The sequence below is a fragment of the Thalia democratica genome, chromosome 6 (genome assembly GCF_965202585.1).
Source record: "Thalia democratica chromosome 6, ktThaDemo2.hap1.1, whole genome shotgun sequence".
Taxonomy (NCBI): domain Eukaryota; kingdom Metazoa; phylum Chordata; class Thaliacea; order Salpida; family Salpidae; genus Thalia; species Thalia democratica.
In genome coordinates, this window is record NC_139170.1 from 5,230,478 (window position 1) to 5,245,253 (window position 14,776).

The 14,776-nt window shown below is 25.7% G+C and overlaps 1 protein-coding gene across 1 annotated transcript; it reads right to left on the reverse strand.

Moving 5' to 3' along the window:
- Positions 1-2,585: 2,585 nt before the first annotated feature.
- LOC145838055 (microfibril-associated glycoprotein 4-like) lies at positions 2,586-5,546 on the reverse strand. Its single transcript, XM_082945584.1, has 6 exons — positions 5,288-5,546; positions 4,558-4,730; positions 4,113-4,209; positions 3,722-3,818; positions 3,522-3,592; positions 2,586-3,204 (listed from the first exon to the last, which is right to left on the reverse strand). Exons 1-6 carry the CDS (start codon positions 5,520-5,522, stop codon positions 2,948-2,950), a joined length of 930 nt encoding a protein of 309 aa, XP_082801710.1. The 5' UTR covers positions 5,523-5,546; the 3' UTR covers positions 2,586-2,947.
- Positions 5,547-14,776: the final 9,230 nt, after the last annotated feature.

Below are 14,776 nucleotides of genomic sequence, written 5' to 3' on the forward strand. Positions count from 1 at the left end.
GCAAAAATCGTTTTTAGAAATTTAGAGGTGCAAAAAAACACCGAGCATAAAGTCAATAGACGTCAAGCTGGCTTTACTGTATTTGATAAAAAGTAAATATGTTGCTTGTAATAATCGTCTGAAAAAATAATTGATTAAAGGAAATAAAAAACTTGATGTAGTTTTTATAAACTTCTGCTCCTAGTTATACTTAATTCAACTATAATTAATTTATTACTCTTTTTCAAAATGTTTATCAGTACTTATTTCATTTATACTTACGTTATTTCAACTCTGTTCATAATAAAGTGAATTTTAAAGATATTATTGTCTACTAAAGTACTAATTTAAGTCGTAATTAAAACATTTTGTATATTATATAGATTTCAGTGAAGATTCTAAAGAAGATTACCTGGGCGAGATTAGATTAACCTCGGACTTGTTATACAAATAAACATGTCTGTTTAATTGTTAGTGACTTTTTTGCTCTAGGACTAAGTAGGAATTTATTAATGATGTGAAATTAAGACGGTCAATCGACGTAACATACTTTGCAGTTTGTTACACGACATAACTGTTTTAATTTTTAGGTTATACCTAAAAATCAGGATTATTCACTTAATATAACAAAAGTATTTAATTTCTACTAATGTTTGTTTGAATTCCATTATCTTAATAGGCCTATGCAAGTTGTATAACAATTTGTAAAAGTTATTAAAATGAAACTTAAAAATAACCTACTATAAAGCGCTAATACATTAGTCAGAAATAATACTACATTTACAACAGACTTACATTGTAGTTTTTAGACCGTAGTATAACGGTTTTTGTATCTGAATATTACAATTTTAAAGGTTTGCTTTTTAAAATTTGCTTATTATAAAATTATTACAGTCACGGGAATTATTATAAGATACATCTTAGATATAGTTATAACTGCTTACTTTAAAGTCCTACAAAGAATAGTTCAAAACATTGTAAAGTAAACGATTTAGTGAATTGTATATTATTAACGTCTGTTAAAGTAGATTAAAAGAACAAAAATATATGAAATAATGAAAAAAATTGAAATTATGTGTAGGATGAAATATAAAAAAACAAGGTGATAAAAATAAATTAAACTTATGTTTACTTAATACTAAAGTTAAGGTTTATACTAACAATGTTTTAAATAACACACATTAAAATCGTAATGTTTTAAAGAAACTAAAAAAAAATACTTTAATAATTTTATAAAGACTAGTTAGTTTTTAAAGAAATCTAGATTAAAATTAAGAAATAAAATAAACAAGTAGAATGGGTTAGATATGATCGGGTTAGAAGTGATTTGGTTAGAAGTGATCAGGTTAGAAATGATCGGGTTAGAAATGATCGGGTTAGAAATGATTGGGGTAAATCGGGTAAGAAATAATCGGGTTAGAAATGATCTTGTTTGAAATGATCGGGTTAGAAGTGATCGGGTTAGATATGATCGGGTTAGAAGTGATCGGGTAAGAAATGATCGGTTTAGAAGTGATCGGGTTAGAAACGATCGGGTTAGAAGTGATCGGGTTAGAAGTGATTGGGTTAGAAATGATCGGGTTAGAAGTGATCGGGTTAGAAATGATCGGGTTAGAAGTGATTGGGTTAGAAATGATCAGGTTAGAAGTGATCGGGTTAGAAGTGATCGGGTTAGAAATGATCGGGTTAGAAATGATCGGGTTAGAAATGATCGGGTTAGAAATGATCAGGTTAGAAGTGATCGGGTTAGAAGTGATCGGGTTAGAAATGATCGGGTTAGAAGTGATCGGGTTAGAAGTGATCGGGTTAGAAATGATCGGGTTAGAAATGATCGGCTCCCCTTTTTTCCCCTTATTTGATACACCAACATAAACAAAATTTTCAAAAGCAGTTTACTCCCAACAGGCTTAAAGCCAGAAAGCTAATTTTTTTGTGCTTTCTTAATATGTGATTTCCCAGCGTCAAAAAATTTTACTCAGCGAAATTCCAAGGTCGGGGCGACAGATGCACCCTAGTGGGCAGTGTTAAGTTTGACGATTAAGCATTTTTTTAGTTTTAGTTTCACGACTACTTATGAATTTTCATGGTAGTTTTTTTATAAATTTAGGTTTGTGCGAAAAAGCTTAAGAGAGACAATCTTAGTAGAGTTATTTTAAATTATTTTTTGAACACTAATATTACTTGAATTTTATTTTTAAGAGTTTATCATGCTGATTTTTATGTAAAAACTCAATGACAAAGTCGAGCGAAGACAAAAAATATTTAAGCTAAAATTAACTTGTATCACCTTTTAAGTAACAAAACAAAAGTTTTAAAATATAACTTTTATTAAAGAAGCTATAAGCTGTTAAATATATTATATAGTTTGTCATTTTAATAAATATTTATCGTCTAAATATTGAAAATTACAATTCCTAAAACAACTAAAAGTAACTAGTTAAAGTTTATAGGTTTTTTAAGTACAAAAAAAATGTCTCTGGTAAATTGGTTAACCTTTGTATACACTGAATGTATATATCTAATAAATCATTATATTAGAAATATTGTTGCAAGCTTACTTAGTATCAATATATACGTACTTTTATTTTTAAAAGTAGTAGTTTAAAATAATATAGTTTTATTTTAGTTGATAATGAATACGAACGAAATAAAATAGCTTGTTAGTACAAAAAAAAAATTAGTGTAAATATATCTAACAATAAAAGTTTGCATTTAGACCGGGTCTACAAGCGAATAATAATGTAAAATAACAACGTAAGACCAATACTATTTTCAAAATGTATACAAGACAGTAAAAATGCTAACAAACTTAACTAAAGATAAAATTCAATAAACTTAATAAAAACAAAGAAGTTTATGCAAACATGAAACATGTTATAGAAACTTCATATTCATGTGATTTAAAGTAAAAATGAAAATATCTGTTGCAGTATTTATGTTTAGTAACAGAAAAAAAGTAATAAGTTCTCTAATAATCGTAAACAGGTTTAAACTTCATCTCAGAAATTTTAAGCGCGTAATGATACCCTTTGAAAGCCCTCCAAACCATCCCGGTTGCGTATTGTTCGGTACTTCCCCTCAAGTATAACCCGTTCAAGTTGGAGTCGTGACACTTATTGTGCCACCAGCCAGCTTTGAAAAGTTCGGCGCAATTTTTGTCATAACTGTCTTGGTCCCTGTCGAAGGTTGAGAAACTTTGTCCGTTTTGTTTGGTGAGCGAATCTCCTAAAAGTTTGATAAGTTTATTGCCTTCTACACATTTTAATATTTATGAGTTTACTAAATATATCATTTTTAAGTTTATAGAGCAACTTTTAGTTCTTTTTACTCTCGTAGCTATTACTTACAACTTATAGAAACAGAACAAAACCGCAGATTTGCTTTTATATGTAATTAATGAATAAAATAGTTATTAAAATTAAATGAAAATATACGGTTAGTTCTGTTTTAAAAATTTTCTTACTCATTTGCTATTTAAGTAATATTAATTAGCACAAGTTAAATTGTTTAACCAAAGTCTAAACAACTGAATAACTTTTAACCTGCAGTGCCTTCGTATGAGCTTGAATCAAAGTTCAATTTATAACTCTCCCTTTTTCCAATTGAAAATGACCTGAACCAAAATAGTTGTATAAATACATTTGATAACAACAACAGTCTGTGTTACTTTATGCTTTATTTACTTTTTACTTTATACTGTATTACTTTATGCTTTATTTTATGCAAGCAAGCAGTTAATTACTTGTATTTAGCATAGACTTTGTTTTCTTCAAAATCCTCTAAATCCACGCGTAGCGAGAACAACCCGGATTTTGTGATTTGATGCAGCTTTTCCAAACCTTAAAAATTCACATTTATTTTGTTATGCAAAGTTTCACTTTGAAGTGAAAACATTAAGTACAAAAACCTAAAAATAAAAAAGTGTAGGTTACAAAAAATAAAAGCTGCCATTTTGTTTTATGTAGTTTTTCAAAACTCTGAAGATAACCATTAGTTTGTTGAGCGAAAATGATACTTTGAATAAAAATTATCACAAAAAATGCTAAAAATACAAAAGTATAGATTACAAAAACTTTAAACTAATATTTAATATACATTTTAGCTGTTTTTCAAACATTAATAGTAACTCTAACCCAACCAATATTCACTGTTTGGATTGCCAAATCCATTAGCGTAGGAAATCCAGTTTTTCTGGAATTCTTGCTCACCACTGAATCGTCGTTGAAAAAGCTTTATATTTTTGTTTATTTAAACCAGTATACAGGTTAGTAAGTTTTATTGTTATTGGTGAACACTATAAAACTGCTTGTAAAAACATACAAACATTACTTTAATTTAATACCAGTCCAAGCTGAAACAAAATGTTTAGACACTGTTTAGTCTCTAATTACTCTGATATGCCGGGTTAGTTTAATACCAACATATTGATACAGTCATAAACTCGACGTTCAAGTTTTCAATAACTTGTCAAAACTACTTTAATATATGGCTTTAAAAAAATATTCAAGCGTAGCGTAGTTAATTTGAACAGTTATAAAATAGTACTGATTTTGAAACAAAGTATAAACGAAAACAAACAGTCCACCCCCCTCCTTCTGTTTCTTGGTCGCAGTAGACGAGAAACCCTTCAACTTCACTGAAAAGCGGGTAAATTTTGTATACACCAGATGGCGACAGTGGGTCGATTTTTTTGATGTCGTAACAATCCCTAGGCTGCCTCGAACTGCATTGCTTTTTCAAATCGGTCAACTCTATAATTGTACAAGTTATAAAGTGTACTGTTAAAAAGTTTATACTTTTCAAATCTGTCATCTCTATAAAAGTTCAGTAAAATTTATTGTCGGTTATAAAGAGGAGTATAGTGCACTATAAATAGTTTTAAAAATACATTGTTAAAATCAATAAAATCACTTTACAATAAATTTAAGTTGTTGTAGTCAGCTAAAAAAATGAAATAAAACAAAAAAAATCTTTATACCTAACAAATTTCTAGCTTTAACGTTTAACTTAAGTTAAAAATCAATTGAAAAAATTGAATCAAATCAATTTAATAAATTAAAGAACTAATTGAAATAAGTTTACATAGTAAATATTTGGTTAAGATAAGCTTTAATTGAGCTCAATTATCAAAATAAAATTTAAATCTCACTTTTAAAGCAATTCAAAGTTTTTTCTATTGACAAAAAACAATTAGTATATTTATTTCATTATTATCATAAAAAAAACTATATTTTAAGACAAAACTGCATTTATTTTTTACTCTGAAATTGCAATAAATATTGGTTTCAATTATTATAAACAATCTGACCCTGTTCAGTTTTGTTCAGTTTGCTTTGCACTTTTTTCAAATGTTCTTTTACCAGGGTCAAGTTGCAGTCTTTGCCAGGCGGTCCCCTTGGCCCCATTTTACCAACTGTGACGTCACTATTCGATTGCTGATAGTCATCACAGGAGTACGTTTTCGTGATTGTGCATGTTTGTTCTTGACAAGAAACACTGTCCAACAAAAGTTGAACAACCACAAATGTTACAAGCATAAACATTGTATTATCTTTTAAATAAAATTATTGTCTAAAGGTATTAAAATAAACCTTATTTTTTGTTAGTACTTTTTTTTAAAGTTAAAAAAAATTAAAACACTTTAAAGTTTTTTTTGATATAATTTTAATCCAAGTCACTTTAAATATTTAAGAGCTTTCGTAATGTTTACTGTGTAACAATTACTTTAAAAGTATGATTTACTTAAAAAATTTGTTAAAGCTTGTCTTTAATATATATAAATTTTATTAACAATAATTTGTATTAATTTTTTTCATAATATAACTAAAAGTCAGAAGTTTTCGAAAAACTCAAAAACTTGAAAGTAGTTGTCTATGTATTTCTGGTTTTAATGTGTTAAATACAAATGCCTTGTATCGTTTCATTTTCAAACAACTTCTAGCACATGAAATAAATCTTTAGACTAAATATTATTCTCCTTAATAAATTGTTGACAGTTCTTTGATTCCCTAACTCATTTATACGATACCAAAAAAAAAAACTCTTCTAAAATTAATTTTGCATACAACACTTTCAAAGCAACAGCATAAAGTGTAAAATGTAAAAACTTTTTTCACTTTTTCATATCACGGTAAACCAACACACCTTAAATAAAAATATTAGTTGTACACGTGACATTAATTTATATTACCTTTTTCTATTTTCATACAAATGTTTTACGTTAGCTAAAGAAATAAGTTTTGCTTCAATTATCTGATAAGATTAATAGTGAGCGGTTTCCAACAGTGTTTATTTTCGCAATAAATTAAACAGTTACCACATAAACAATAGCCCTAAGGGCAAACGAATTTAGCAAAGCGCAGATTTTATTACATAACTGAACTTTTCATATTTAAAAGTTTTCTTTCAAATTGCATTAATAAGTACTTTGATACTTTTTTGGGAACCAACCACAAATATAGCTTAATTATATAAAACAAAATTATAATATCAATAAACCTTTTACAAATTTAAGTAAATAACTAATAATTCCAACATTGAACTATAAAAAATAATTTTACAACAATTACCTTACTGAAGTTTTTTATTAAAAAAAAAAGCAAAATTTTTTTTAATGAAATATCACATCAGATTAAAAAGCTTTATTTAAAGAACGTGATACAATTGTAAAAACAGTTTATTTTAATTTTACTATCCAAAGAAGCTTTTTTTTTTGTTAAACGGATATTTAAGAAACCAAATCACATTTTAATCTTTAACAACACTTAATAGAAAACTTTTTGGGCAAGATTTTCATCTCATTTAAAACATATCTGTAACAGATGGACGTTTTTTATGCCAATGACATTTTTAAAACCATTCAACGTTTGTTTAAATGTTAGGTTATCATAAGTGAAGAATTAAGGAACATATTTTTCAGCAAACAACGAAAAGTCCCCGATTTTTTTCTACTTTGTGACACAACAATTTAAACACAATCACGAGGTGTCTCGCTCCAACAAAAATGACGTAACAGTGTTTTTTCTAAGGTAAATTGTATAAAAATCAACTGTATGTTTGTTTTGCATTAAAAAAAATTTAAAAATTTTGTATTTTTTACGAAGTGCTTAGCAAAAATTAGTTTTAATTTTGTCAGTTGCTTTTACATAATTAAAACAACATGCTAAATACTTATTTTAATAAAACAAAACTCAACTTTGGCTCTAATTCTTGTTAAAAATTTTCAATTTATTAAATAACTATTAATAAATTATTGAACGAGAATTTTAATAAAACTCTTTTCTATTTCGTTACTTGCTTTGATCATATTTAAAATTAAAATGATAAATTTTGTTCTTTGCTTTTTCGATTAAAAGATGCTGCTTTTAAAGACTTGAAAACTCATAAGGAGCAGTTAGCATAAGAAGATATGAAAAAGCAGTTAAAGTCCACGTAATATAAAAAACCAAAATCATTACTTTGGTACTTTTGTCTAGCAAAATAAGAAAGATGTTTACGTGCAAAAACCGTCGTTTTATTTTATTCAAATGTTTTTTGCTTTTAACTCATTGTTTCAACATCTGAGTGTAGTTTGACCGTTAATAAAATTTAGGTGAATTCATTTAAACCAGAATGGGTATCTATTCGAAAATTTTTTTCTACAGTATAAATATATCTTAGTTTTTAAGAAAAATTGCACTATTTTTTTGGTTTTAAACAATCATTTAAATTTTTTTTATAGATCACAGACTCGACCAAGTGATACAGCAGTGAGTTTAAGTATTATAATATTACTCTAAGAAAAAACACAGTAAGATGTTTGTGGTCCTAGGAGCACCCTGCCTGTTAACTTTCAAGAAATTTTTTTTTTAGACGAGTTTAGTTGGAATAAGAAGCGGCAAGGGCTAAATGAACATTTTAGCTAAAATTTTTCATCAAGTACTTAACTATTTTATCAAATACATATAAATTATACTACAACTTTAGAAATAAAGAAATATGGACAGAAAAGTTTGCTACCAGTTTTAAACCTACGTTTTCGATGTCAGTTCAAAGACTAGACGACAAAGATGTTTGAAACTAAGCAAATACTAATAATAACATATTTCTATATGAGCAAAGTGTTGTGTATGAGCAATGAGCATAGTACTAATATGAAGTCAGAACTAAATTGTAACCAAATCGATGAAAGTTGTCGACAAGAAATCTAAACGAATTTCTTATGACATAACAAAGCAAACTTTTTGTTTATTTTAATAAACTGTTTTAAAGTTTGTCATCTAAAAATATTTATTCGAATCTGTTACTAAAAGCAGTTTTAGTAGTACATTTAAACCAAAAAACTAGCTAAATAAAGTTTGTTAACCTTTTTTAATTTAAAGTGTAAAACCAAAAGTGAAGATTCACCCGTAGAATCTCAGTTTTGTTTAATACTTTGTATCAATTTATTAGCATCATCTACTTTGTAAAGAAGCTTAAATAAATCAACAAATTTATTTTCTTATTTTATTAAAGATATTTGTAGTTTTCAAGATTTTCCTGATAGATTTAAAACATTTTTTTACAATAGCTGTTATTTTTTAATTTGTTCCAATCATTAAATTAAGTATCAGTTAAAACTGCTAAGAAATTTTAAAAAGCTTTATATTAAATAGCTAAATACAAAAATTGGTAATTACAATCAAAACTAGTAAAAAAAATGGTTGTAGTTGACATATTATTTCAGACACATTCATGAAAGTTCTTATCATACTTAGATGTATTTTCATATAACATTTAAACTGACTTTTAAACTGCAAAACGATATAAACTGTAAAACAACTTTTAATATTATACGATATTTTATTAAAAAACTACCGGCTAGTTGTATTAGGAAATTGAATCTAATACAACTTTAACTATTTAACATTACAATTTTTAGTTACTAGAGCAACAAGTTTATTTTCGTTTCGAAAATCATAATTTTTTAGCTTTTGCATTTTTTTAAAACCAACATAAAGTAAATAAGGTCTAAAAACTTTGATTAAAACAAGCAACTGAACATTTATTATAAAAAAAGCAATAAATTCAATACATTTTATCTATTAAACACGTAAAAAACAAAAACACATTCATTCTATATTCGTAAGTTTGTTGATTTTTTTTTATAAAAAATATTAATGTTTGGTTTTATATTTTGTTTGAACTTCTTCATACGTCGGAAGTTTTATTTGATTTCCGTTGTTATACTGGGTGTTTGTAAACTGCTGATTTGAACTACTATATATATACGATATTTTATTAAAAACTACCGGCTAGTTGTATTAGGAAACTGCATCTAATACAACTTTAAATGTTTGACATTACAATTTTTAGTTACTAATGCAACAAGTTTATTTTAGTTTCGAAAATCATAAGTTTTTAGCTTTTGTAGTTTTTTAAAACCAATATAAAATAAATATGATCTATAAGTCTTGATTAAAACAAGCAACTGAATATTAGTTTTTTGAAAAGAAACAATAAGTTCAATACATCTAATCTATTAAACACGTAAAGAATAAAAACACATCCATTCTATATTCGTAAGTGTGTTGATTTTTTTTATTTCAATTATTAAAGTTGGGTTTTATATTTTTTTTTAACTTCTTCATACGTCGGAAGTTTAATTTGATTTCCGTTGTTATACTTGGTGTTTGTAAATTGCTGATTTGAAGTACTCGGTTGAGAAAAACTTGTCAAATGGTGGTGCGCTTGCACAGTAACTATTGGTAATTCTCTCAGCAGAGGATCTAAGTTTTAGTTACGGCAATTAATATTATTAAAAAACCCAGATTTTATCAAAAAATAATCTAAGAGTTTTATAAAGTATTTTTAATTGATATTCCTACAAGAGTACGTTCTGAAATTTTTTAGTTTATTTTTTTTTACTTTATTTAAAAAACACAACTTAAGCTGAAAATCAAAAAAGTTGAACAAAAATATATACTTTGTAAACTCACATAACCATTATTTTTTTAAAGCTTACATACTAACATTAATAACTACTTATGAAAAATATAACTGTTTAATATCATGATATAGAAATTATTTAGTGTTTAAATTTAAACTAATACCTGACTGTACGTAAGTTTGCTGGTTCGGGTAGTATCGTACTTGTTGTGAAGTATTAGTTTTCTGCTATAAATTAGGTTAAATTAAAAAGATAAAAGACACACTTATGCTTATTATCAAATACAAAAAAAAATTACTTTTAAAGTGTGTATAGGTTAAAAATAATAAGGTTTTAGTTAAAAACAGAAACACTATTTCTGATTTTAAATCTGTTGAATTACTTACTTTTTTAAAATATAGGTAAAAAGGAGTACACGTAGAAGCAAGTAATAATTTCATATTCACAAAAGACACAACTGCTATTGCTACCATAAGTCCATAAACTTGTTCATGTTTTACTTCACCTAATACCTATAAAAACTAGGTTTTCAATTAATATATTCCCACAGAACTTACATTTACAAAAATAACCTATATAGTAGAACTTTTTTTACTTTATACTTTGAGTTTGTTAGTAGATATGTACGCTTATACAGAAAACTTAAAACTAAATAGTATTTTTATATATACTATTTTAACAAGTCTTAAATTTAATAAATAATTCACTTACTTTATACGGATTTGTCATTATAAAATGAACTTCCATTATACTAAGTATGCAAGACATTAAAATTCCAAAAATGCTGAATGCCATTAAAAGCCCTACCTAAAAAAATATTTAATAATATTGTGCAAAAATTCTGTAGTCTTGATAAAATCAATTTATAATTATCTGTTCAATAGTATTCACTTTAATAAAACAAAGTTAATACAACAGAAACTTTACTAAAAATTTTCAGAAAACCGTTTTATATTAAGACTTGAAATGTTATTAGCAAACTTTTAGCTATCAAGTTTACCGTTGTATTTTAGTTCATTTCTGAATCTTAACAGTTTTTAAGAATATTATTTTTTTTTACTTACTCGGGTTTTTGAGCTAGGTTTTGATCCAGCTAAAACTCCTAATATTCCGGAAACTAAAGGCTGCAAAAAAATAGCTGAGTGTTTTTTTCACTAAACAAATAAAATTACTCAGCTTTTAAGTTTAATAGATTTTCAAGAACAATTTACTAAATATATAATAAATACTAGGTTTTATTTAATATAAAACTTTTCATGAACTGCTTAACAAATTTGTTGAAAAAAAAATTCTTCAAACACACCGAACACTTATCATATAAATTAATTTTTTTCTGTTGTTGACTTTATTCAACTCACAATGACAGGACATCAAATTCCTTGTCCGAAAGATTTTATTCGCAGACATTCATGGTACTTTGAAAAATCGTTCCTTATTACCACTAATCTTGGATGCATTTTGTAAGTTACACCGTCATCACCTACAAAAGCTACACTGTCATCTTCATATTTGTTCACTTGTTCCCCATTTTTTAAATGCTTGCAACTTTCAAGTACAGTTTCGGAAATTCCTGCTGCGATAAGAAACAACGAAAGAAACACTTCTGTTTTCTGCAAAGCATAATAGTTTGTCAATGACAAATAATGAAATTTTATCGTTAAGTCTTATCATTTAGTACTTACACATGTAAAATATAAACTAAAATCAAAACTTTATTATTTTTTAGTTGTTGATTGTTTAATTAGGAGCGGTTAAACAAATGTATAAAAAAATTTAAGGATAAAGAACAAAACTTACGCCTAAAAGCTTAAGAACAAAAAATGCTTTATTTTTCCGTTTTGTTCTGACTACATTTAAACTCGGGTCAATTTGCAGTTGACACGTTTGAAAATTGGAACTTATTGAAGAATTATGAGACATTTTAACAAAAAATTAGTCTAGTTTATAAACATAAAATAAAGTTATACATTTTTAACTGGTTTGTAACATTTTTTGTATGTCCGTATAATTTTATCAAAACAGAATAGAAATCAAGTTTTTAAGTAAACTTTAAATCACAAAACTAATTTCTTATCATTTGAGTAAATGAAGTAAAGTTTAGAAAAAAATATATATATTATAAAAACTTGAAATGATAAATCACAAAATTAACAATTAAGAAAGTTTTGAACATTAAAGACATTATTAACAAATAACTTTAAATATTTTACATATAATATAAGGAAGTACTTCAAAGGAGAAAAACGCAAGTTCATGTTAAAACTTATCAAACTGCGGTAATAGTCTTCACGTTTCTAAAAAAAGTTTTTAACAAAAAATAAGTTTACTTTTGTTGGTAATATTAATTTTCTTCAAGTTTCAAATTAGCCTCTACTTTTTAAACCTTTTTTATAAATTATCATTTTCTTTTACAACTTCACTAAACTAACAAACATATATTTCAATACTTATACAATTGGCAATAATCATATATTTTTTTTCGTTATTGAACGACAAAAAGGCGCTTACAATATTTGGTTTAAGAGCCTGGTGCACAAAAAAACCTACCTTTTAACGCTTTGTCCGGGAAAAAAGTTTTAAGTAAAGTAAAAATAAAAAATTAAAATCTAACACAACTTTTATAGCTATTATCGAAAAAATGTTACATTTTAAGGGAAAACAAAGCTTTTACAAACCAATTTTACAAATTGTATTAGATTCATGTATGCTAATGTGTTCAAAAAGTATAAACGTTTAGTAGAAAAAATTAATTAATCATTTAAAAAAAAATTAACTTTGTTTTTAGCTATCTTTAAAAATATTTTATTAGGAATTAAAAATAAATTTAGACCTTATCAAATATATTCATATACTTCTTACTGAATAAACTAAAAGTTGAAGATTAGTAAGTTCACAACAACTTAAAACGAAAAAACAAAATCAAACAGTTAAAAATAAAGACGTATATATAATTACAACACAATAAAATTATTTTACATACTAATTAAGGAAGTAGATTAAATGAGAGATACGCATATTCAAATAAAAACTTACCAAGTTGCGGTCTTTAGTTTTAAAAAACTTTTACTTTTTTTAATAACTAAAATTTTGCAAAATAACTTTTATTAGCTTTAATTTTGTCATCAAGTATGGTTCCTTTCTTTTAAAGCTGCTGTGTAACTTGATTTTCTATGTATTTATATTCTTCCACGCTTTTTGATTATATTGTGGCTAAATCATTAGTTATAGCTTTCAAGTATGAACAACTGACAAAATGCTATAATTTTTTACATTGGTTTGTCATTTTTGTTTTTTTTTAATTAAATGTGCATTAAAGCTGTAAAGTCAATACAGGGCACAATATCAGAAATTTTTAGGGACCAAAAATAACATTTTACTGATAAAACTGTATATAGTTGTAAACTATAAATTTTTTTAGTTTTTAATAGATAAGATTACTTAGAAGCTTTATTAAGCTAAAAACAACCTTTTAAACATTGTATTTAATTTATATAGTAAATATGTATTTGACTTTTTAGTTTCCAATATAAAATTTTGTAAAACAATAGTTAAATAACATTTTCTTGCTTACTAATTTAACCAGGTTAAACTTTTATTTTGAAGTGTTTTCCCAAAATGATGTTTAAAAATACTTACTTTCATACCCCCAGCCATAGATGGGATCCGACTTTAGATTCAAGGCCAAAACTAAGATCAATTTACCAAAGGATTTAAAAATCTGTCTGAAAAATGCACATGACTTCAGATATTGAAATACAGTACACTTTTATATACAGAATCCTATAAAAACACACTTTAACTTGAAAAAGAGTACAACTGAAGTAAAAAAAAACATGTAAGTTATTCAATAATTAGATTTTTAAAGCTTATATTGATGTATCTTGTTTTAACAGTAAAATTTTCTAAAACATGAGTTAAGAATAACTCTTGTTTTTTTTTTCCAATTTGATTATAAAAATTAAAAGTATGTTTTAAACTTTTGTATATGAATGTTTATTCTTAAGTTACCTAAGAATTGTTTTCGACTGACTAAAGTTGTGTGTAAGAGTTTCTTAAATAGTTTTTATTGTTTTAATAACAAAATCTCATTTTAATAATCAAAATATAACTGCTTAATCATCAGAAACATTACAAATTTCAATAGACTTGTTTAAAAAATGTTATACAATAAACAACTTATTATCAGATAAGATAGGTTTGTATTAAAATATTTTTTTTTCAAAACTATGTTGCCAAAATCTTATAAAAATTAAAAAAAAGAATTTAAGAAATACCATTATTAAAGTTAAAATTTAAGTTTAGGATTTTCAACTTCACTACATTTACTCTAGGAGCACATAAGCAGTGAATCCTAACAAATAAGTTAGCAATAGTTATATAAAAAAGAAGAAAATTATCATTTAAAAAATTTTCTTTTAATGTTTTTTTACAAGTATAATTCAACTATTTTGTTAAGGTTTTTTTTTACATGGTTTTGCTTTAAAAATAAAACCGGACAATTGTAGGTTTTTCTTAAGGTAAGGTTCAGGTGGTCGTAATATTTTTAATACATTAGTTAGAACAAAAAAAAAAACCATGGCTTCATAATTCTTCATTTATCAACATGTCTGATAATATAAACTTTTTATTTTGAAGAAATGTATGTATAAAAGTGCTTTTAGTAATGACCTATACTTTGTAAAAGCAAATAGGTGTACTATTTTAAGTTAAAGTTTAGAAAGTTGTAAAATTCTTATACATTATTAAGAGAAAAAAAAAATGAAATCTTTATTGTAAGTATAACAACATATCCCAAAAATTTTAAATGTTTTTACAAAGAATTGTTTGTGTTGGAGCAGTGTTTAGATTTATGCCATCTAATTTTTTCCAATGAATAAATAATCTTCAGCA